Source organism: Myxocyprinus asiaticus, chromosome 32 (assembly GCF_019703515.2).
Source record: "Myxocyprinus asiaticus isolate MX2 ecotype Aquarium Trade chromosome 32, UBuf_Myxa_2, whole genome shotgun sequence".
NCBI classification, from domain to species: domain Eukaryota; kingdom Metazoa; phylum Chordata; class Actinopteri; order Cypriniformes; family Catostomidae; genus Myxocyprinus; species Myxocyprinus asiaticus.
This window is the reverse complement of record NC_059375.1, coordinates 13,674,401-13,700,502: the sequence shown is the minus strand read 5'-3', so window position 1 is coordinate 13,700,502 and position 26,102 is coordinate 13,674,401. Positions and strand designations below refer to the sequence as shown.

Genomic DNA, 26,102 nt, shown 5'->3' with positions numbered 1-26,102 from the left:
TTGTGAAATTGCATTTAAGGTGCTATATGCCTTTTTTTGAGCCATGGTCCTTATCTATGTGGGGAAAGCTACTTAGAAACTGTAACTTCCCAAACTACAGTTGAACTCAGAAGTTTACATACACCTAAGCAAAATACATTTAAACTCAGTTTTTCACAAGTCCTGACATTTAATCGTAGAAAACATTGCCTGTCTTAGGTCAGTTAGGATCACTACTTTATTTTAAGAATGTGAAATGTCAGAATAACAGTAGAGAGAATGATTTAGTTCAGCTTTTACTTCTTTCATCACATTCCCAGTGGGTCAGAAGTTTAAATACACTTTGTTAGTATTTGGTAGCGTTGCCTTTAAATTGTTTAACTTGGGTCAAATTTTTTGGGTACCTTCCACAATCTTCTCACAGTAAGTGCTGCAATTTTGGCCCATTCCTCCAAACAGAACTGGTGTAACTAAGTCAGGTTTTTAGGTATCCTTGCTTGCACACGCTTTTTCAGTTCTGCCCACAAATTTTCTATTGGATTGAGGTCAGGGCTTTGTGATGGCCACTCCAATACCTTGACTTTGTTGTCCTTAAGCCATTTTGCCACAACTTTGGAGGTATGCTTGAGGTCATTGTCCTTTGAAGACCCATTTGCGACCAAGCTTTAAGTTCCCAGCTGATGTCTTCAGATGTTGCTTCAATGTATCCACATAATTTTACTTCCTCATGATGCCATCTATTTTGAAGTGCACCAGTCCCTCCTGCAGCAAAGCACCCCCACAACATGATGCTGCCACCCCCATGCTTCTCGGTTGGGATGGTGTTCTTCAGCTCTCAAGCCTCACCATTTTTCCTCCAAACATAATGATGGTCATTATGGCCAAACAGTTCAATTTTTGTTTCATTAGACCAGAGGAAATTTCTCCAAAAAGTAAGATCTTTGTCCCATGTGCACTTGCAAACTGTAGTCTGGCTTTTTTACGGTGGTTTTGGAGCAGTGGCTTCTTCCTTGCTGAGCAGCCTTTCGGGTTATGTCAATATAGGACTCGTTTTACAGTGGATATAGATACTTGTCTACCTGTTTCCTCCAGCATCTTCATGAGGTCCTTTGCTATTGTTCTGGGATTGATTTGCATTTTTCGCACCAAACTACATTCATCTCTAGGAGACAGAATGCGTCTCCTTCCTGAGCAGTATGATGGTTGCGTGGTCCCATGGTGTTTATACTTGCCTACTATTGTTTGTACAGATGAACGTGGTACCTTCAGGCATTTGGAAATTGCTCCCAATGATGAACCAGACTTGTGGAGGTCCACAACAAATTTTTTTCTGAGGTCTTGGCTGATTTCTTTTGATTTTCCCATGATGTCAAGCAAAGAAGTACTGAAGGTAGGCCTTAAAATACATCCAGAGGTACACCTCCAATTCAGTACACTTCCTATCAGAAGGTAATTGGCTAATTGTCTTAAGGCTTGACATCATTTTTTGGAATTTTCCAAGCTGTTTAAAGGCACAGTTAACTTAGTGTATGTAAACTTCTGACCCACTGGAATTGTGATATAGGCAATTAAAAGTGAAACAATCTGTCTGTAAACAATTGTTGGGAAAATGACTTGTGAGATGCATAAAGTAGATGTCCTAATTGACTTGCCAAAACTATAGTTTGCTAATATGAAATCTGTGGAGTGGTTCAAAAATTAGTTTTAATGACTTCAACCTAAGCGTATGTAAACTTCTGACTTCAACTGTACAAGCTACTCACATAAAGTAGTTAAACTACAGTCAAGCTACTCTTTAAAAAAATTGTTAGCTACACTACAAGCTACTAGAAAAGTAGCTTACTACAATGAAGCTATTTAAAGAAAAAAATATTTTTAGATATATAACAATTGGATGATATTATTTAATTCTGCAATTAGTTCTGATTATAAATGTAATCTAGGGCTGTCAATAGATTAAAATTTTTAATCAAATTAATTACATGATGTGGCAATGAATTAATCTAATTAATTGCATATACCAATATATGCTGAAAAATACCACCAATTAAAAATAATTTAATATATAATAGTTCACATTATTCAAATATATTACATCATTGAAGTTCATTCTACCTCAAGTGACAACACCAGAACAGGACCCACACATCAGACTCGTCCATCAGACAGATTGTTTCAGATCTGCCACCTGGTCCTGGACCTCCAGGTAGACGTGATGCCCGCATCAGTGACAGGACAGTGATGAACGTGTCAACAGATGCAACAGGCCCTCTACACAAATTAGTTGCTCTTCAGTCTGTTCATAGCAGACAAGAGGCCAAAAGCATGGAGGTGGAGATGAGAGTGGGCTGACAGGCTGAATGTGGCTCAACTTCATCCGAGGCAGGGTGAAGACTGACACTGTATATTAGACTATACAGCGAATCATTAGTCATGCTTGCTAAGGGAAAATCCCAATCCCATGCACTAAGTATGGTGTAAAAAGGGCACCGCATACCAACATGAAAACATCATCGCAATGATGAAGTATGGTGGAGGGAACATCATGATTTGGGGCTGCTTTGCAGCTTCAGGGCCTGGACCGCTTGCCATCATCGAGGGGAAAATTAGTTCCCAAGTTTATAAAGATATCCTACAGGATAATTTCAGGGTGACTGTGCACCAGCTGAAGTTCAGTAGAAGCTGGGTGATGCAGCAGGACAATGACCCTAAACATTGTAGTAAATCCACTACAGAATGGCTTCAAAAAAAGAAAATCCATCTTTTAGAGTGGCCCAGTCAGAGCCCAGACCTTAACCCAGTAAAGATGCTGTGGACATCCTATGAATATGGCTGAGCTGAAGCAGTTCTTTAAGGAATAATGGTCCAAAATTCCTTCTGAACGTTGTGCAGGTCTAATCCGCAGCTACCGGAAATGTTTGGATGAGGTTATTGCTGCCTAAGGAGGATCAACCAGTTATTAAATCCATGGGTTCACTTACTTTTTTCACAGCACTGTGAATGTTTAATGTGATGTGTTCAATAAAGGCATGAAAGATTATAATTGTTTATGTGTTGTTAGCTTAAGCACATTGTATTTGTCTATACTTGTGAATTTGATGAAGCTGAGATTATATTGTATGACCAATTAATGCAGAAAACCAGCTAATTCACATACTTTTTCTTGCCAATGTATATTAAATTAAATATTATAATAATTTATTTTATATTATATTATATACGTACTGTATGTTGCCTTTTGGCCACCCTGCTCCTTAAATATCAGGATCAGCTATTACAAACCCATATCGACCACTTGTCTGTATTAAGACATTACGACTAGGCACACTGTAAATACTTAGTTATCTGAAATAAAAAATAAAAAATAGTTGACAACTTAAAAAATAAAACTTTTTTTTTTACTATTCTTACTAGTTTTAATTAAGTTACTGTTATTCTCTAAACCCTAAAGTTGTCATTAATAAAAACAATCAAGTGGTCCTAATTAAACAGTACTTAAAATGTCACATTTTGGAATCATAACTCGAATATATACATACTTTAAACTTTGGATTAGAGTACTACTTACTCAAAATTATCAAGTACAAATTTGCAGCTGTGTGGAATACCCATAAGCCCTTGCACTTGAATAAATTATGTACAGTATGTTTGGTCAAGACAACAGAACTTATGGAGAAGTTTAATCATTGTTATTGAAAAATGTATAAAGTTTAAATTATTATGACTATTGTTGTTGTTTTTGTAACTGGTTGATAGTTGTGATTTTTGTGAAATCACCATGAGGGTGATTAGTGTTACCTCTGGTGAACTTGGAGCCTGTTAAATTAAAGCCATTCTTCTTTACTCAATTGTACTTTATAAAGGTGCAAATTTATGTGCACTAAAAGTAGTGATGGGAAGATCGGATCATTTTACTGACTTAAAGATTCAAGTCTCGTTCAGCAAAATGAAAGAATCTTCAATTTGAGCAGAATTAAATTAAAATGTTACATTTTCAATAGCCAAACCCCCCCCCCCGTATGTGCATAGCATATATGGCTGTCACGTGACAAAAGAACGAACGACTCGGACCAGAAGACTCGAGAGGTGAACATCATTTCTGTTTCCTGTGTGAGCAACGCATAGCGTATACGGCTGTCACGTGACAAAAGAACGAACGATTCGGACCAAAAGAGTCGAGAGGTGAACTAATCATTTCTGTTTCCTGTGTGAGCAACGCATAGCGTATACGGCTGTCACGTGACAAAAGAACGAACGACTCGGACCAAAAGAGTCGAGAGGTGAACTAATCATTTCTGTTTCCTGTACAGCGCCTATGCGGTTTTCACGTAACAAACGAACGGAGGTTGCGCAATGCACGTGCGCGGCCAACACAAAATGAACGAATTACTCTCCGAGACTATTCGTTCTTCTGAGTCACATAAAAGATTAGTTCAAAATGAACGAATCGTTCATGAATGACCCATCACTTCTAAGAAGTACTGAGGAGAATCCAAGGTGCCATATGGCTAACCTAGAATCCAAATAAAAACAATGATACTTTAATTACATGAGTTAAGTTTACTAGTAACTAGTTAACTGTACTTAAATAATTAAGTTCACTTTATTTGAGGCAAATAAGTATATTTACTTAGAAAAAGCATGCAAAACAACTGCCTTAGATCAAACTAAGGTATACCAATTAGATTTTACAGTGCAGGTAGATAAATATAAGATGTCATTTAGAAAGAATGACTTCAGTGAAATAAGATATTTTTTATTTAATTTTTTCTGCATCAATGAGTGCAATAATTTTGGGTTGTCTCCAAACTTAAAAGTGTGTGTCTGTATGAAAACCCATGTGGGTACCTCATGATGACGCAGGTCTGAGTGAGTGTGTGCGTCAAAGACTGAGCTATCAGCAGGAGCACAGCAAAGATACACACCACTATAATGAAGAAGTGTCAGCCCATTCAAAAACACACATACACACTCACACACTCCTCGGCCTGATAGACTGAATGTGATATGGCACTTCTTGGCAGACATTGAGATGAGTGCGTCCAAGCAGGCTGCTGACAAATGTCCGGTACTGTACTACAGTATGCCAGAGCCGAGCTTACAGAAAGAGCTCTTCATTCCCTGCTGAAAAATGTTCACAGAATTAAAGATGCTGTAAGTGATTTGGAATAGCACTCATATAATGTCCCTACTATATGACAGATATCGCATAAATGGCGTCTTGAAAAATCACACTTCTCTCTGTGACAACCCTTGGCTCTGTAAAGCCAAGGGGTTTTTTTTAACTGAAATCTAAATTAATCAGAAATCTAGCCAATTAATCTAGTGTCAGGCATACCAACTACAGTATATTCCAAAATATGACCACTCTTAAATGATTTGTAGGAGATGGCGGAATCGTAAGATATCGTACATCTTGGCTCGTGCAAAAAGGTGTATAATTTTTATTCTCAAAGAGACAAACTTATAAAAAACTGAATTTCAAATCAATATAATACAAACATCAAATTTTAGCCAGCCTCCTATCTAACACTTTAAGAAAGGAAAATTCTGTGAGCAAATTTGGTTACTCATTCCGTATTTATTTAAGTGATGACTAATGAATTTCGATAACCTGTAATGCGCTACCCTCATCTAGTTAAAACCCCAATGTTTTCTTTCTTCCATGATAAACAAAAGTTATTTTCCTGTTAAATGAATGGTTAGGTTTAAGGTTCTGGTAAGGGGTTAGACTTTATGGTTTGGGGTTAAATCATAAAAACATTGTTTGCAGGTTTGTTTATTTTTCTTTTGGAAGTTAGGGTTAGGTTAGGGATACGAGCCAACTCGTAAGCCAACTTGTGCATTTTCTTACAATTTTTCCATCTCATACTAATTATTACGACTTGTGATGAGAGTGGGTTTGATATTTTGTGTGGTCTTGTGCATGTATATGTAATTTTTTAGATTGGACAGATATTTTCCTTTAAAGCCATACCTAATAGGCAAAGTTTAAAACACTTTTTTTGCAGAAAGCTTGATTGACAGGTGAGTAGGCGGTACTTCACTGTTTGCAACCATAAGAAACCAATTTTTATTTACACAACAAATGCAATGTGGTCACATGCATTTCTAACTATAGTCTGCCCCAAACTGTACGAATTTGTTCTTGATTTTGTTGATTGCGAAACATTTTGGTAATCGTAAAACATTTCTACAAAACAGCAGTCTTTGATTGCTTAGTGCTAACCGGCAGCCAATTAAATGCCTTTGAGATGAAGGGTACACGTCAGGTTATACGTTTTTCTGCATGCCATTCAGTCTTGCGCATGATCAAGCGCTTAGCCTTTCAAAGTATACTTTTTTGACCGCAAGCCCATATGGGCAAGTTGCACGCATGCGCACTATGACTGCTTTGTGATACTCTTTAACCCTATAAAGCCATTTGTAGCTCCTGTTTCACTCTCTGTTCAAGCTGATGAGCCAAACAACCTATGGTATATGTAAGTTTCACTTTTATGGCACCATCTAGTGGTTATTTGTGTAAAAAAAGTGGTTTCAATATTTATATCGATCTATTTAAAATGGAGATGGACAGACATGTGTGAAAAGTGACTTATGTTGGGATAAATGTCAGCTTATTTTAATAAAGTAAAAGTGACAGTAATGATTATATTGTTACTGATATTTAAAAATGAGTATTTGCTGAAAATAAGCAACATGTGCTTGTTTTTTATTTATTTATTTTTTAATTTATCTCCTTTTCTCCCCCAGTTTGGAATGCCCAATTCCCACTACTTAGTAGGTCCTCATGGCGGCGCGGTTACTCACCTCAATCAGGGTGGCGGAGGACATGTTCCAGTTGCCTCCGCTACTAAGACCGTCAATCCACGCATCTTATCACGTGGCTCGTTGTGCATGACACCGCGGATACTCCCAGCATGTGGAGGCTCATGCACAACTTACCATATGCCCCATTGAGAGCGAGAACCACTAATCATGACCACGAGGAGGTTACCCCATGTGACTCTACCCTCCCTAGTAACCGAGCCAATTTGGTTGCTTAGGAGACCTGGCTGGAGTCACTCAGCACTCCCTGGATTCAAACTCGCGACTCCAGGGGTGGTAGTTAGCGTCAATACTTGCTGAGCTACCCAGGCCCCCAACATGTGCTTGGTTAAAAAAAATATATATTTTATTGAAAACCCTTTGAAATCCATGTATCAAATATGATACAACAGGCTTTTGAGGTATATCTCACAATCACTATTACATTCCAATCATGCCCACCACAAAAAAACAAAAACAAAAATCACAGAGCTTTGAAAATTCTGACATATAAATATTATATATAAAATTATTTAAAGTGTGAACTAATATTTCTGTGTATTTTAATATATGCAGCCTGCTCTGTGATTATAAATATCTATTATTTTACATTACAGGCTATTATGATTTCATCTTGCCATAAATTCCTGAGACTCAGCAAAAAAAAGTTTTAAAATTGTCCTTGTTTGAAGAAAAACTTAAATAACAAATGTCCTACACAAAAATTAACTGCTGGGCCTCAGAAGGATAATGACCTTTAAAGCTTAATGGTTCAAATATGATACATAAAAAAAATTGTTTGTCTATGCTCATATTTAGTAAAATGGTACTAAAAACAGTTTGAAGTAAATAAAAATTAAATTTTCGTAAGTCAGGCTTTACAGGGTTATGTACAGTCAACGGCAGGTGCATATGCAGATGCGCATACAGATGTGGACAGTCTGCGTATCTACACAAACTAGGCTGCGCATACTGTGCTGATGACGAAATGTATGGCATATTTGAAATTTGAGACATAGCAAAAAGTGGAAAACCTAAGTATTTTCGGCCTTTAGCCTCCGACAAATTTTGGGTTGCAGTCTTGCATTCTGGCAACATAAATATTTCATTATTTAGCGCTCCCTTCATGTTATGATCGTGCTTATCTCTAGACACTCTTACTTTGCATTTTTGTTGGTTTGTGCTGTATAAAATGTCTTTAAAATGCGACAGTTCATGCTGTCAATCATGTAAAGTCTTAGCTAAGATGTATATCATACAGACATAAGTGACAGTCTATGTACACAGTCTGCTTGGCTTTAACCCAAGATCTTAACAGATTTTAATATCAGGTCTAAACGCAGCTAGAGAAGAGAGAGTACACTGATTTTGGAGCAGCTACTGTAATGTAGCTGAAAAACAAACAAAAAATACAAAATAGTGTAACAGAATGTCAGCTAAAGTGACTCAAATCATCATCATTTTAACCAACATTTCATCAGCATTAATCTAATGAGAACACACACACACACACACACACACACACACACACACACACACACACACACACACACACATGTTGGTGCGGCTATGTTTATGAGGACTCTCCATAGACATAATGATTTTTATACTGTACGAACTATAGATTCTATCCCCTAACCCTAACCCTAACCCTAACCCTCACAAAAAACTTTCTGCATTTTTACATTTTCAAAAAAACATTGTTTAGTATGTTTTTTAAGTGATTTGAATTATGGGGACACTAGAAATGTCCTCATAAACCACATTTATAGCATAATGCCCTTGTAATTACCAGTTTGTAACCTAAAACAATGTCCTCGTAAACCACCCAAACCCGCCCAGACACACACACACACACACACACACACACATACACAAACCTACAGTAGATAAGACTGCTTCTATCTGCTGTGTAGGAGGAGCAGACATAGAAAGGTGACAATGATTTTGGCAGAGAGAGACGAAGGTCGGGTTTGAAGATGAAGGGCGGGGGAAGTTGAAAGAAGGCATGAGGCAGCTATAAAAAAAAAAAAATGCAGATTAAATGCCGAGAGAAACGGACTGTCAGACAGGAGAGAATTTTACTGAGATTTTAATCAACAGACAGAGAAGATTGATAAACTGTGCAGATGCTTATTAACCTTTATTATCTCTTTTTTTTCTCACTCTCTTACTCCTTCTCGCTACTTTTGTTGTCAATTCCACAGCATGAGTCGTGAGTGGATGGGAATAATGTGGAGGAATAATAAAAAAAAAAAAGAAAAAAAAGAAACAACGCTAAGGAAGTTGTTAGAGATAAAGCTTTGATTCAACATATTGGACCAAGTACAAGTCTTAAGCTGCATGCAGCAATTAGTTCAATGTAAATAATGCAAAGTGTTAGGTGTAATCTGATAACAAAGTAGTTAGTTAATGTAATCTAATTAGTCAAAATCTAATTCAGACAAAAAGTAGTGTAACGCATTAGATTTTAAATTATTGTAAAGAACATTACTTGGGTCACACATGTCTAAAATAATATGATTTACATATGTACATCTGTTTGCGTTTCTGTGACAGCTGAATGACAATAGACAAAGCATAAACCAGCATCAGAAGGGCAAAACTTTTTCGACGTGTCCGCCCAAAGTCGCTGACGCACACTTCATAACACACACACAACAGTGCTTCCGTGTCATTGATCAAATGATGGAGAAAGGAGCTCTTAATGCTATTTGTTGTACAAAACAAGCCCAGATGGGACTTGTGACAGAAATCAAGTATTTTTCAGCCTACATAAGGTGCATTTTAATTACCACAGAAGCACACCAAGTCTTAGCTATCACCAAAACACAGAATGAGACATTTTTGTTCTCAATCGCTTTTCATGTGGAGTTCAAAGCGGCACTTAACACTGGCGTTGACGCCCTGACGCGAATCATGAACGCGGCTTCACGATTCCTGTAATAAAACAGATAGCTACAGCCTGCTGGCTGATTAATATTTTGGAAGATAAGAGTTTAAGAGATGTAATGCCCATTGCAATGAATACTCAACCTATGTGGGGACTAGTTATTTTAAATTAGTCAACCTCCTACTTTGGGAAACGTTTACGTTACTTGAAATGGTGCTATTTTAGTGCATTTCTATCCTTATACTGTGGAACGCTTTGTTTGGAAAATGTTAATATAGATTTTTATTGTTACATATTGTTTTGTCTTCTTTCCTAAGAAGGAATAATAAATGCATTTGGACAGGAAAATAAGTATATTTAGAGTCTAATTTCAGCACTTTCAAAATCTGTGATTTATCTCAATTAACTACGAACAATTATGTGATTAATCGCATTATATTAAAGAAGTTTTACAAGTGCCCTATATTTTTAGGGCTTTCAAACACTTGAAATGGACTTTTATTTTTCCTGGTCTGCTGCCTTTGACATTACAGCATTACAGCACTTCTATTATACATTCATTAAAATTTTAACCTATAATATTGATTTTATTTGTCAACTACCCAAAAACAGATGACTTAAAAAATAGCGAGGAGTGTTGATTATGGGTCAAGACAGAAAGAAAGCTTTCTACAGTCTGATGAACTATCTGATGTCTGAATGTATGTGCATGCATACATCAACACTTACCACACATGAACAAATAATGGATAATATACAAAGAGGTAACCCTTTACCTTCAATCTATTAAATGTCCCTTTTTTTCTTGCCATGTTTCTTGAATGTGGCAGAATCACTCCTCTGACACAAAGCTGGAGTCCTTGATGCATCTAATTACCTCTGTCTTTCAAGTTAAATACCAAGAGGAAATTCAATATATACAAGCGTCAACATCAACACATTTAAAGGATGAAATCATGGCCATGTGAGCAATCTCTCTGATGCCATGCAATTGCTACCTAAAATGATATGTGAAAGCTGGTGCCAGTCTGCAATGTCCTTGATCTACATCACACATACAGACCCTCAAAAATCCCTCTCTCTTAAAGTCAACATAAAACACAGTTTACAACCCATTTTACATTTCTGAGTAAAGCAGGATATTCAATGAGAAAATGTAGGGAGGGACTTGATTTTATCCATTGGGAACTGATTGGATTGTGAAAAGTGGCCGTTCTATACCAGAATGGAGCGAGGCTGATTTGACTAAAATACAGTATGTTCACTGAAATTCACTGATACACAGACTTTCATTTTTGGGTGAATTCTTCCTTTTAGAAAGCTGATGCAAATTGAAAGAGGCAATGAGAGACAGATAGAGAAAGAAAGAAAAGTTAGAGAGTGGATGGATGGAAATTTATAAAAAAGTAGGTCGGATTGGAAGTGGCATTTGAATGGCTGAACATCATCATTATATGGGTCAAGAGCACTAAACAAGACGAGAGAGACACTGAAGTACCTACACATCTGCTAATACATAAAGAAAGGGAGAAAAATAGAACAAAATATATGTACATAAGTGAGAATAAAAGTTGTGCTGTACAACACTTTCAGAGTACATAACAACTGCGAGGTCAATAAATTTGTCTGGCTTCTGCTTATTTATGCCATATCAATGCAACCGTATGAAAACAGTAACAGCTCCATTGTGCTTTTCTGTCACTGACTCAAGATGATGAGGTCATTGGGGCAGGGATAAGGTAACCTTACCACTAAATGGGCAAAAGAACTAAAGAGGGTAAACTCCAACACGGTCTAGTAGAATCATGTTACCATGATTACATTTTCACAAAACGAGTTTTCAATTGTTTGTTGCAAATCAAGAGTAAAATGGCAGATTATCAGTTCACACACACTTTTCCTATAGCACATGACTCGTAAGGTGATACATTTACAAGCTTGTTCAATTGTGATGAAATGTGCAGTAGCTCAATAGATAGGACATTGCACTAGCAATGTGAAGGACCAAGGAACGAGTACCGCAGAGCACACAAGTCGACGTGAGGTGAAAGTGACATTGAAGCACCATTTTTCATGTCACATTTGCTTTATTTGACACTATCGGTTAGGTTGAGGTTTAAGGTAAATGGTGGGGAGGTAGGTTTTGTTGATTTAAAACTCAATAGAGCATTAAACTTAAAAACCTCATCTGTTTGGGAGAACATTTAACTCTGATTTAGTGTAATTTCAGAGGTGTATGTATAAATATTGTCTGTTAAAAAATATATACAAAGGCACCAAAAGTTTGGAGTAATGTACAGATTTTGCTCTTATGGAAAGAAATTGGTACTTTTATTCACCAAAGTGGCATTCAACTGATCACAATGTATAGTCATGACATTAGTAACGTGAAAAATTACTATTACAATTTGAACAAAAATATTCAGTTCTTCAAACTACTTCAAAAAAATCCTCCACGTGCAGCAATGACAGCTTTGCAGATCCTTGGCATTCTAGATGTCAGTTTGTCCAGATACTCAGGTGACATTTCACCCCACACTTCCTGTAGCACTTGCCATAGATGTGGCTGTCTTGTCAGGCACTTCTCACGCACCTTACAGTCTAGCTGATCCCACAAAAGCTCAATGGGGTTAAGATCCAGAACACTCTTTTCCAATTATCTGTTGTCCAATGTTTGTGCTTCTTTGCCCACTCTAACCTTTTCTTTTTGTTTTTCTGTTTCAAAAGTGTCCTTTGTCTTTGAAGACTGTAGTGTACACCTCTGTATGAAATCTTCAGTTTTTTTTTTTTGGTAATTTCAAGCATTGTATAGCCTTAATTCCTCAAAACAATGATTGACTGATGAGTTTCTAGAGAAAGCTGTTTCTTTTTTGCCATTTTTCACCTAATATTGACCTTAAGACATGCCAGTCTATTGCATACTGTGGCAACTCAAAAACAAACACAAAGACAATGTTAAGCTTCATTTAACGAACCAAATAGCTTTCAACAAGTGATTTTCTAGTACCAAATTAGCAATTTAGCATGATTACTCAAGGATAATGTGTTGTAGTGATGAATGCTGGAAATGGGGCCTGTCTTGATTTCATCAAAAATAACTTTTTTGAAATAGTGATGGTGCTGTTTTTAACATCAGTAATGTCCTGACTATACTTTGTGATCAGCTGAATGCCACTTTGGTGTATTAAAGTACCAATTTCCTTCCAAAACAGCAAAATCTGTACATTATTCCAAACTTTTGGCCACCAGTGTATATAATGAAATTAATTGTTAGAAAGAATTAATCAAGTTTAAAAAAAACTAAAATGGTAAGATTTCAAAGAACACATAGGCTATGGCTGTGTTAAAAACAGTCCGTTTAAGGTAGCTAAAAGTATTATGCTGTTAAATCTCAAAATAACTCTTCTAATTGACTCTTAATTATAATTACTCTTAAAATAACTCTTATTTGAACTAACTTCACTTCCATCATACATAAGAGTTCTATGGGAGTGGGGTAGGTTAAGCGTGATTTGTGCTGTGATGTCACAGTCGAGTTGCATTGTGGGATATGGAGCTGCCTGAAGCATACATCTGTGTAGGCTTGCTCCCCTCGGTCAAAATCGAGGGGTTGAGGGATTATCAACAAAAACATCCCTCACCCACTTACGAAGTAGAACGGACTTCCAAAATGGTGAAGGGGATTCCCCAAGGGGAAGTTAGCCAGTGGATGTTTAAAGTGAAGTGGAACTCTCAGCCAGAGTCACGCATGATAGCCAAGTGGTCTGAATCGGTTAGCGATTCAATCTGAATGACTTAGAATGCTCACACACACGCTACTGAAACATTTTGAGCGGTTACTCACTCGACAACACATTTGCTGAATATTTTAAAACACGGAGAAAAAAAAAACATCCTGTCATTTGCCAGTGATGAAGAAAGTCTTTATTAAGCTAAACACGTATTCAGCTTGTGAACGACTACTGCAGGTAAAGGCATTTTCCAACCAATAAAGTACAAAAACACATCAAAGAACCATGGCGTTACTATGTTTTTTGGACATTTACCACCTGGAAGCACCATGCAAATGCAATGGTATATGAACATGGTAATGAATCATGTAACAAAGTACTATGGTAGTACCATGGTATTATTTGAAGTACTTTGAAGTACCATGTAAATACGTAAAGATACATAAATACGGTAAATGTATATAAAAAAAAAACATGAGAGTACCATCTGATACCATCAGATATTGGAGTGTTATTGCCCATGTGCCCATGAATTTGGCCTCTGAACAGAAGCTTCCAGTACATAGAGAAATACATTGCATATGTACATAGAGTTGTTATATAGGAATGTGCAAAATTAATTATGTTTAAATGGGTATGGGTTTGAACAGGTAGTAGTATAAATATGAAAAATAAAAATTTAAAAGTAGTGAATTTGCATATTAAACACTTGGGTTTGTATTGGTAGCATAAATATGTATAAATATGAATTGACATGCTGTTGTTGTTTTTTTACATGACTTTACATTTTATATTGCACCATATTTTATACTTGTATACAGTATTGCACTATACTGTATTATGGCTGAATAAGTCTTTTAGATGCTTTGTCTATGACAGTATAATCTGTGCATCTGGTTGAAAAATTTTTTTTTACGTTTTTTTGAGTAGTTTGCCCACCACTGGTAATGTTGGTGTTGCCTTATGGTGGTTATGGTGCCTCTTGCAGCAGTTCTTTTGATGCTGTTTGGCTGTTGAGCTTCACCTTTACAGTAGTAAATAAATAAATAAATTCTTACTCAGTATTTTTGTCTTGCTTTCCAATGAAAATACTGTATCTACAGATCCTTAAAACAAGATACATTTACTTGAGAATCAAAATGACAGAAGATATTGTCTTGTTTTTAAATTAATCTAGCAAAATTAACTGAGGTTTACTGACTAATTAAACAAGAAAACCTTGTATGGTTGCAAGGCAGAGGAGGTTTGATGATTGAGTTTAAATATCATACATACCCATCCAACTGAGGATGTGAGCCCAATCTGCCCACTGACCTCATAAGTTTCATCCTGCAACATGCATGGTCTGGTAGCACTGTCATATAAATGTTGGGATTTAACATAAAACCATTCCACACGCTTTGACTATTACGTCATCCTAGAGGGAAAAGCCTTATAGATAATGTTAACATCAGTAAAACTCAAAATGTGTGTTTGATCTCTGTGACACATTGGATAATGAAGTCATCTCCAGCTAAACCAACTCCAGCGGGAGTACAGTTGTATTTGAGAGGCTTTGTGATGACGCTACTGTGATTTTGGCTAATTGGTTTACCGAAACATCAGAACTTAATTTTATAAAACCTTGTTTGGTTTTTTGTTTTTTTTTTCACTTTTCCCTTGATTTGTGACTCATGCCCAGGCAGTGCTTGTTTCAGATTTGTCAGTGATATCAGGAAACATATGGAACCCCATATTTTGGCAGAATGTCCCACTATTCCAGAGAGAAATAAGATCTATTGCTGAGGCATGATGGATAATAAAGACTTTAGGCTGTTCTTTTTCTTATATGCTTCTGAAATGCCAGCCCAGAGTGAATGCACTTGATACTGACTTCCGAAACAGACCGTTAAATTAATAATTTCTCATTACTCTATGAAAAAGCCAAGTGCATAGTAGTTTTAGCAGTACTGCATGCTTATTCAAATATCCTCTTTTGGTTAGAGAAATTTCATAAAGCACTTTGTCCAAGGAATGCCAGTTTGAATGCTCATGTTGAATTCGGCAACAGGGGGTTGAAATTTGTGTTATCCTCTGCGCTTTTGTAAATTTAAATCACTGCCCCCCAGTGCCCAGATCCCAAAGCTAGAAGTGTTGTTGAATGACTGGGCAAAAACATGAGCTCATTTCAGGGTGAAATAACCACAGACCTTTGCCAAAAGCGAGTTGTAATTTTACTTGTAAATGATACAATGGGAATGAATATTTTATTAACTCTTACCACTGACCCCAACCCAACCCTGAACCTAACCGTCAGTGCAGTAAAATTTTAATTTTAGAACGAAAATGCAACCTTCGAATTGCGCTCTACATTTTTTATGTGATTTGCGATTACTTCCTGCATTCCCCAGGACCAGAACCCAAATCTCTGAGGTTGCTTGTGAATGCGCTATCAGTAGGGAAAGGTTTTCACAATCAACTGATGCAAAAATGTCTGATAGTGCTTGTCAGTAATTCAGCCAAATGGGGTTCATTTCTGGGTACATGAACTTTCAGAAGCAACATGTCGATTTCCTGTTTGATCATGTTGGTGTTAAATAGACATACAGTGGCAAGAATAAGTATGTGAACCCTTTGGAATTACCTGCATTATGTATAAATTTGTCTTATAATCCAGTTTGATCTTCATCTAAGTTACAATAATGAACAAACACAATCTGTTTTAACACATTTAATCCTCCTATGGTATTCAAAAAAGGCACGTTCCTTTGGTATTTGTGGTCATTTTTGATTGGAAGGTTTAGATGCGTAACCCTTTTTTTCTTTTTTTTTTTATGATGATAATGATAAAAACATTTCGTCACTGAAGTAAGAACAATACAATTATGCATTTCTTTTGGGATTTTAAGTTGAAACCTGAAAAAATATGAGAATGTGACATAAATTGGAGGCAGATTGCTGCCATCTGTGAACAAAATATAAATAATGTTACTTAAAAACTTGCCAGTCATGTCATGCCAGTAACAGCCAGTAGATGGCTGTAGCGACCTACTGTGTAGTTTGATGGCTTGTTGCAACCAAATTTTATATTTTAATCACAAAACATGCATTTGGATATATATATAGACATTATCAAACTATTATTTGTCAAAGTTTAGCATTTTAAAATTGATTTGAAGTGTCATTTTTTGTCATTATGCTTGTATTATTGTTCATTATTGTTGTATACATAATAATGTCAAGAAAATGAACATCAAGAATAGGGCTGAAACAATTAGTCGACAATAAAAACTGTCGACAAAAATGTTTCGTTGTCGAATAGTCGTTTGATCTCATTTAACGTAACATGAGATCACAATAAACTCTAATGATGACGCACGAGAGCAGCACTGCAGTTCATGCCTGACTGAGGAGAGGAAGAATTTCACATCTCACAGTCCAGATGCACTCTAAACTTTCCAACCAGCTTCAGGTGATGTAGATCGCAAAGTATGAGGGAATTATACAAAAATACAATAAATACAGAAGCATTCTCGTTGTGGAATAAGTTGATCTGGAGCTGCCGCTCCACTGAAGCAAAACTTGTGTGTTGAGTGTCTTTAAAGAAACACCCCAGCATTACATCTTAACAGCTTTATTAAAGTTCAAATAATACGGAAGCAGATCATGTAAAAAACTACAAACTCAGAAATTGCCATTTCTCTGCGCGGTCAGCGCCTCTTCTATGAGTTCCACGAATGTCCCGATCTAAGGGGGAGAGATTGAAACTGCACCCGGCTGAGGCACACTCTGTCGCGGGGATCCTTCGAGCGTGCACGCTTAATGCAGCTAGATTATAACATGATGGCTCCCGATTTATTGAATCATAATATATGTCACTGTGCATTTCTTATTGTAAAAATTGGCAATACGCAGCTTTTTTAATAAGAGAGAGTTTATTTTTGTGAGTTAAAATGGATTGAAATGAACAGAAAGGTGAGAGAGGGTAGTCTTCGCCCCATTATACACTGCAACAAAATATGTTTTTGATTTGTTTTTGTTTTGGCTTGTTTTCCATTATAAATATCTACAACTCCTTTAAAATAATGTAAATTTTCTTTAGCAGCTATACTGCAGAAGAAAATATTGTTATCTGAGAATGTTGAATATAATATTACAAATAACAATATTTAAAAATATCTAAAAATCCTTTAAAAAATATGCATTTTCAAAGAGGCAGCATATAAGATGTTTAGACTTGCTTTTACGAGAATAGATCTTGAATATAAGTATATTTTATCTTTACTGCACTCGCAGAAGTATAACCAAGTGACAAAATACACTTATATACAAAATACACTTATATTTAAGATACATTCTCTATATGTATCTATATGTACAAGTCTAAATATCTTATATATTGCTTCTCAAGTAAATGTATCTTGTTTTCAGGATTTTTAGACTATTTTAAATGGAAAACAAGACAAAAACACATGATAACAAAAGGATTTTTTTGCAGTGAATTTCTTTACTGAATTAAACTTAATAAAAAAGTATTTTTCCCTTTAATTCAGTGAATGTCATTTAGAGGTATTTCTAAAAGATGATTTTGTCCTCCTTATTGTTAGTAAGCATGTTTAATACAACCTTTTAAGTTGGATACAAGCTGAATAATCAATTGCAGTAATCGCCGAATAGTTGAATAATCATTGTAATAATCAAAAGTTGCAGCCCTAATCAAGAAACTGAAATTAACTGCAAAATTCTGAAAATACAATTAGAGTTTAAAACAGAAGAATCAGAGTAAACATTTTGCAATTTCAAATATTCTATAGTAAAAATTTTGCAAACGTATGTGTATGTATATGTATATGTGTGTGTGTGTGTGTGTGTGTGTGTGTGTGTGTGTGTGTGTGTGTGTGTGTGTGTGTGTGTGTGTGTGTGTGTGTGTGTGTGTGTGTGTGTGTGTGTCAGATTGCTGTCATCAGCTGGAAAACAACAGATGACTTGTAACGCCAACAATGACCAAAAGATGGCTGTAGAGCTACACTTATTGATGTCCTGGTTCTGTGTGTGTGTGTGTGTGTGTGTGTGTGTGTGTGTGTGTCAAACCTTCATTTCTGAGTGTGAATGTTTAGCATTGTGGCTGATTTATTAGTTTTATTTGACATATGTTTTGCACTGAGGATGTTTTAGAGGCTCACCCTGTAATTTCTGTCTTTTTTTCTTTCTGTATTGTGGCTGATTTATTGATAGTATTTGACAGATAAAAAAAAAAAAAAAATTGCTCTGTTTTTCTTTTACGACCACTTAGACTTATTGAATCAATGAAGTCTTGTACTGCTCAGATAAAGGAAATCATTTTTATTAAATTTTAAAAATGTATTTCGGTCAAAAATGACCGAATACCATAGGAGGGTTAATTTTCTTGTACATATTGAATACATCATGCAAACCTGGCATCCAATTTATGAAATGAGATTGGAGGTATGGGTAAGAGCTACTTTGACTTATAAAAATCACTCAAACATTTTGAGTTTTCTATTCACAAAAAGCATCTGCTGACGTGGACCATACCTTGCAAAAAAAGAGATCTCAGAAGACCTTCGATCAAGAATTGTTGCATTTCATGAAGCTGGAAAGGGTTACAAAGTTAACTCGAAGAGCTTAGATATTCATCTGTCCACAGTTAGATAAACTGTCTAAAAATGGAAATGATTTAGAACTGTAGCTACTTTCCCCAGAAGTGGCCGTCCAGCCAAGATGACTCGAGGGCACACCACAGAACGCTCAGTGAGGTAAAAAAAAGAACCCTAGAGTGACAGCTAAAGACTTGAAGGAATCATTGGATCTCTGTTCATGAGTCTACTACATGGAAAATATTAAACAGGCATGGTCTCCATGGAAGGACACCATGAAGGTAGCCACTGATTTTCAACAAATACATTGCTGCACTCCTAAATTTTTCCAAAGACCAGCTTGACACTCCACAATGCTACTGGGAAAATGTATTGTGGACTGATGAAACTAAGGCTGAATTGTTTGGGAAGAACACGCAGCACTACATATGGCATAAAAAGGGCACCGCATACCAATATGAAAACATCATCCCAACAAGTGAAGTACGGTGGAGGGAGCATCATGATTTGGGGATGCTTTGCTACTTAATTAATTCCCAAGTTTTTCAAGATATCCTACAGGATAATATCAGGGTGGCTGTGTGCCAGCTAAAGCTCAGTAGAAGTTGGGTAATGCAGCAGGACAATGCCCCTAAACATCGAATCCGCAGTTACCGGAAATGCTTGGTTGAGGTTACTGCTGCCAAAGAAGGATCAACAAGTTATTAAAACCAAGGGTTCACTTACTTTTTCCACAGCACTGTGAATGTTTAATGGGATGTGTTTAATAAAGACATGAAATATTATAATTCTTTGTGTGTTGTTAGCTTAAGCACATTGTGTTTGTCTATACTTGTGACTTTGATTAAGATGAGTACATTTTATGATCAATTAATGCAGAAAACAATCTATTTCCAAAGGGTTCACATACTTTTTCTCTTGCCACTGTACGTAAACACATCTGCTTTGACCAATTCATGTTTAGTGGAAATACATGTCACTGAGACATTAAATATGAAAGGTCAGACTGACCGCTGCTGTTGCGGCTCTTCTTGTTGGTCTTGCCCCCCGTCAGCAGCATCTTCAAGCTGTTTCTAAACATGGTGGCAGCGGACAGAGGGGGCTAAACAAACACCTGCAGAGAAAAAGAGTTTTAGCTTAGAAATTCAAACCTTGGGATTTAGAAATGGAAAAGTAGAGATGGTGAGGTTGGAAAGGAGCAAATTCAATTGGTCAATGGGTGTGAAATGCAATGCTGACAGAGCAAAATGTATATCAAAAACACTGAGAAATATATGTTCTAGGCATAATTCAAATTACTGTTGATAAATTGCAATTAAAACCTGCATCGAAAAAAAACTTTGCATAACTCCATGCACACACACATGCAACCTAATGTCTTTGAAGAGGATAAGACTACCCAAAGCCCATTATGTGTAATGCACTAAGCAGGCTTATTGCTTTCTCCCCATGAAATCTAATTCAGAAACAGGCAAAACAGTACAGAAGAAAAAATAATAATACAACTCTCCCAAAATATCCAGAGCTTGTTTAGACTGGATGAATTGGAAGTGTACTGCTTGTAATAGCCTCTGCACAGCACAGAGAATATCAAGCTTTTATATTACCCAATAACGTTGTCATTAACACTCCGCCACATGTTTAAAGAGCTTCCTGTTTGGTTATGTGCATATATACAAGGACCATTAGCATACAAACTAAGTGACTGCCTATTCCTGCACTCCATATCACATTCTCTATCTCTCACTCTCTCTCTCTCTCTCTCTCTCTCTCTCCAAGATAACTAATGAAAACCCCAGACAGTGAGAAAGACGATCTGCTCATGTTGCCTTGTTGAAGGATTTTGCCTGTCTGCTTATGTCATTTTCAAGCTAAAAAATGACAGACTGTTTCTGATACAATTAAATACATTACACCAATGCCACCAGTGTGACTGAAGATAATAAAGCATTACTCATCAGAAAATTAGAACACATTACTCATCAGTTTTGATGGCATTATCACAAGTTTTTAAAGTGCATTTGCAAGTGAAACTTGGTTTCTCTTAGATTGAGGCCCTCGTTTATAAGCATCACTTTTGTTGTATACCTGTAGTAAATGAATTTCAGATGTGCGTGTTTCACATGATCTACATTGCAGACGTTTCTGTGGTTTGCATATACAGTGATAAACAGTACTGGTGTCTGTACTGTAGACATTAAATCAGAGACCCTCCCCTCAACGTTGGAGAGTGAATGGAGATCTTTATCCTAAAAACAGTGTTCTTTTGTAGGAACATCACACCCTGTTTTGTCAGCCTTTTCATAACCCAAACACTTTTAGCAACAAGAGCCATACGTTGAAGTACAAGCACATAGTACATAAGTATATTTTTCAGAATTTTCTTTACTCTTACCAAGACAGCAAACAAGCATTGAAACAATGTTAAGTCAACATTGATGCGTCAACGTTAATGGCACTGAATAAACGTTGTTATCTGACGTCGATCTACACCACAATTAACAGCCTGGTCTCATGAAAATTATGTGAATGTAGCAACATTTTTGCAAAACAAAATTACCTGCCTTATTACACATTTGGCTGCAGTTTCCCAGTGAAATGTCCAGTGGGGGATGCCACAAGCGAGTGAAATTGTGTCCTAATCAGACAAGGTTTTTGAGGTGAATTTTAGATGGAGGTTTTAATGAGTAAAATGTACCTCCCTAACCTAAAAGTGGCGGTAACAAAATAGAACCATACCACCAACACCAACAGATTACTTAAATTGTCAAAGTTAATAAAATGATTCATTCAAGTCATGTATTCATTTGACAAAGTGGTCCTGACTTAAAAAGCTACAGTATGTCCCAATTTATGTGAAGCATGCAATCGAACTACTACAACTACCGACTGAAATAAAAATTCGAACACTGAAGAAAGTCTGCATACTGTTGCTCCCAAATACTTATTTTATTATGCATATAAGATTTTGTGATACATTAATGCTATATAAAACTGAGAACAGTCAAAACAGTCCAGAGTAACACAAGCAGTGAATGTGAAGAGTTTATAAATCTGTATCCAGCTGTAACGGACAGTTGACCCAGGTGTTCGCCTCTGTGTAGCTGCTTCAATACATATCCCGTGTAATAGGATGTACGGTGATTGCTGGGTGGGGAGTCTGGACATTTCGCCAGTCAACAGGGGGAAGGGGATCACCTTCGACTGTTTTGCTGCTTAAACAGGGGATAAGGGCGTCCCGATGTGTTTATTTCAGCCAAAATACGGGACGTCCTGGCTAACACAAGACAGATGAGATGGCAGCCATTAGCTTGTACAACACCATTGTCTTTCATTGCACTCTGTTACACATTCTGATTACATAATAAAATTATTTAAACTCACATCAATATTTCACGCGCAATTATGTTTTTCTTTACGTGTAATATGCATGATCCGCTCCGTGTTGGAGTCCTGATCGCACTACTCCATAGTTTGAAAAGCAAGTTTCTTTGCAAAATCTAAATCATAATAGTTCTCAATAAAATCCTTAGAGAAATGTGCCAAAAAGAATCCCACATTGACACGATCAGGAACTTTATTCAAAATAAACTTCAGCCACTCTATCCTAACTTTATCATCCTTCAGAAGGCTATGCAGACATGCTACATTTTCACAGTCAGGAATGGCTAAACGTTTTAGTATCTTCCTCGACAATGCAATCTCTTTGTTAATTAAATAACAACTACAGCAATAGTCCCACTAAGTGTGTAACAATGGCTGTCCTTGTCCAGCTTTCTCCTTATCATTCACTCTGACTGCGCACCAGTGGGCGGACCAAAAAAGTGATGATGTAGGGGCATTGATCTCATGCTGTCTCATGAGGTAGTAATGCATAAATGAAGGCCCCCAAGTGGCGTAGAGAAGTTGCAGAAGTAGAGAATGTTTTTTTGTTTTTTTTGGACTAGAGGAAATTTTGAGTTCTGAATCTTACTGTCTGTTTTTATAGTACAATAAACTCTAATATGTCAAAAGATCAAATAAAATGTTATTCCTCATGACATGACCCCCTTCAAACTTTGAAATTACACCTCCATAAAGCACTGTATTCCCAGACCATTCAACAAGAAAAAAAGTTCCTACTGATAATAAAGGGACATTGCTTTTCCTTCCACTTCTACGCAGATGATGCACAGCTCTACCTGTCATTCCAGCATGACAACTCCACCATCTCCACTCGTATCTCTGCCTGCCTCTCTGAGATATAGGCCTGGATGAAGGAACGTCACCTTCAGCTCAACCTGGCCAAGACAGAAATCCTTGTGATCACAGCCAACCTGTTTTTTGACCACAACCTCACTATTCATCTTGGTTCAACTACACTAAACCAACCAGAACAGCCTGGAGCCTAGGAGTGGTGGTAGAGGACCAGCTCAACTTGCCCACATCACATCGACCGTACAATCTTGCAGGTATGCACTTTACAACATAAGGAAAATCAGACCTTTCCTGTCTGAATATGCTCCACAGCTCCTGGTCCAAGCTCTGGTCATCTAAAGACTGGACTACTGTAATGCTTTGTTGGCCAGACATCCAGCAAGCACGATTAAGCCACTGCAGATGGTCCAGAATGCAGCAGCATATCTGGTCTTCAAACAGCCAGAGAGGGCTTACATCACCTCATTTTGATTTCACTCTACTGGTTACCTGTAGCTGCCCGCATCAAATTCAAAGATCTGGCCTTCACGACAGCCTGTGGCACAATACCTCTTACTTCAATTCACTCCTCCAGGTCTATGTCCCAACTCTCTCTCTGCGGTCAATGAATGAGTGACGCCTGGGGGTTCTGTCGCATAAAGGCACAAAGTCTATTTCACGATCATTCACTTTCTCTGTTCCTCAGTGGTGGAATGAGCTTCCAACCACCACACGTTCTGCTGAAACCATCACAACATTCAAGAACCAGTTCCAAAAGCACTTAATCAATCCACACTAAATGCACCTACTTAAAATTTAACAATATTTATATATAAAATTTGTTCTTTCTTCAACACTATCTTCTATACTACTCCAGCCACTTTGAGAACATGGCGGTGCAGATATTGTTGACTTCTGTATGACAAATTGCTTGCTGTGTTCCTCATTTATAAGTTTTTTTTTTTGTTGTTGATAAAAGCATCTGCTAAATGACTGAATGTAAAAAAAAAGAAAAAAAAATGTCTTAAACCAGCCTAAAGTGATTATCTGGTAGCCTAGCTAAGCTTTTCAGCTGGTCTGACTGGGAGACCAGCTAGATCAGCAAAGACCAGCATACCACCTTAAACTGGTGTGAGGTGTTTTTTCAGCACTGGGTATGGGTATGGGTATTTTATTCCAATGTAAATATACTTTCCTATCCTAGCTTTATATTCAGAGACAACTATAAGTAAGCCAATAATAGCCTGATTACTGCATAAACCGTGAACACCGGCTCTGTGACGCTATTAAAACTTTGCTATGTTTGTTTGAGCATCCAGACTAGCCTGACATGGCAGCATTGGCTCAACCAGGGGTAAGACTATATGTGCTTGGACGACCAATGAAAGACAGAGTGAGAGTTCGGAGTCATTATTTTAGCTATTTAGTTTGGTGACACTAGTGGCACAAAACCAATCTTCACACCTAACCTTGCAATTACCAAGGCTGTAGACACTTTGGTAGTGGTAGTCTTGTGCAAACACATATATTGCATTCACAGATTTTGTTCTTGGCACAGGGGCAACCTGAGAACTGGAGAGATACTGAAAGAATTGTCACTGTTGTGTCCTTGAACAAGGCACTTAATCTAAAGCTGCTTCAGGTGGACTGTCTCTGCAATTTTAGTCCATTTAATGTTGCCTTGGATGAAAAAGCATGTGATAAATGCCATTTTCTTTAAAAAATACAGCTGAAGTGCATGAGCCTGCACATAAAATACTGTTCAAATGATCACACAAGTTACCACTTATTTAAAGGGTGTATAACTTTTATCCCTTTTTTTCTGGACCAAAGAAAATAAAAACTGGACAAATGGCTATGTTTTTGAAGTTGTAATTGATTGAAACATCATATTCCTTCATCCAATTTGGGGGTCACCTAAACTGCCCTTATGACAAATAGAGGCATAAGCCCCGTTCAGACAGGATCAGTTTTCTCTCATGAGGTATTGCAAATGCTTGTTTAATCCCATCTGAATTCAACATGGCTGTGTTTTTCACACACAACCTCAGTAAAAATTGCAGAGAAAATTACCTACTGTTCTTCAGTTAACTCAGGCGTATGCTGAGAAATCAAATCCCATCCAGATAGGAATGTCTGTAATTGCTGTATTTTTTTTGTTGAATATCGTAACTTGTGCAGCCTGGTGCACCTTCATTGTGGGTTTAGACCTTAGAGTAAAATAACAGTTGGTGGATCAAGTACTGCTGGCAACACATCCAACGTAAAAAGAAAATGAGAATTAATACAATGAGGAGAGTCTGATCACGCACTGTTCAGAACGGTCACTGAAATATTAAATTCCTTTAAATTATATACATACATAATGTTACAAATGTCTCAAATTTTTAAGTCTTGTTCAATTCAATGGGTTTCTTGAGGCACACACCAAAACACATAACATTCTATAACGCCCCGATCCACACACTAGACACTGCTACATTAGTAAAACAAAAACTAACAGGCCTCTATCAGTACACTGAAATGGCGGGCATAATAACTGCAACTCAAACATCATTTCAAAAATGAATTCCATCTGAATCACAAATGCAAATATGACACATTACAGCCTGACTCCAACCAAAACACACATCAGATGTGCAATGAAACCTTTTCCATCTAACAGAAAATCATGAGTCATTAGTGAATGCTGTGATTGCATATCTGTGCATACAGACTGTTCTCACATCATGTAATCAGCTAATTGCTTTTGATGTTACAAAAGGCCGAAAGCCATCATTAATGAGACACAAATGATGCTCACTGTGGATCTAGAGTGTAATTTGAAGCATTGGGGCAAGGCTTTAGGCTTTAAATGCTGTCTATGTCTCAAAATACATTTGGTTTTGTTGTTTTTACCATTAACAGCTTTTAGATACA

General features: G+C 36.9%; 1 protein-coding gene across 4 annotated transcripts in view; it reads right to left on the bottom strand.

Moving 5' to 3' along the window:
* LOC127422777 (protein TANC2-like) overlaps nt 1–26,102 on the bottom strand; it is a 173,853-nt gene that overhangs the window by 128,465 nt on the left and 19,286 nt on the right. For all 4 annotated transcript variants that reach the window (XM_051666527.1, XM_051666528.1, XM_051666529.1 and 1 more), the window contains exon 2: nt 20,019–20,121. In XM_051666527.1, coding sequence (XP_051522487.1) covers nt 20,019–20,088 — 70 coding nt within the window. In that variant the 5' untranslated portion in view covers nt 20,089–20,121. The remainder of the gene's footprint in view (nt 1–20,018; nt 20,122–26,102) is intronic.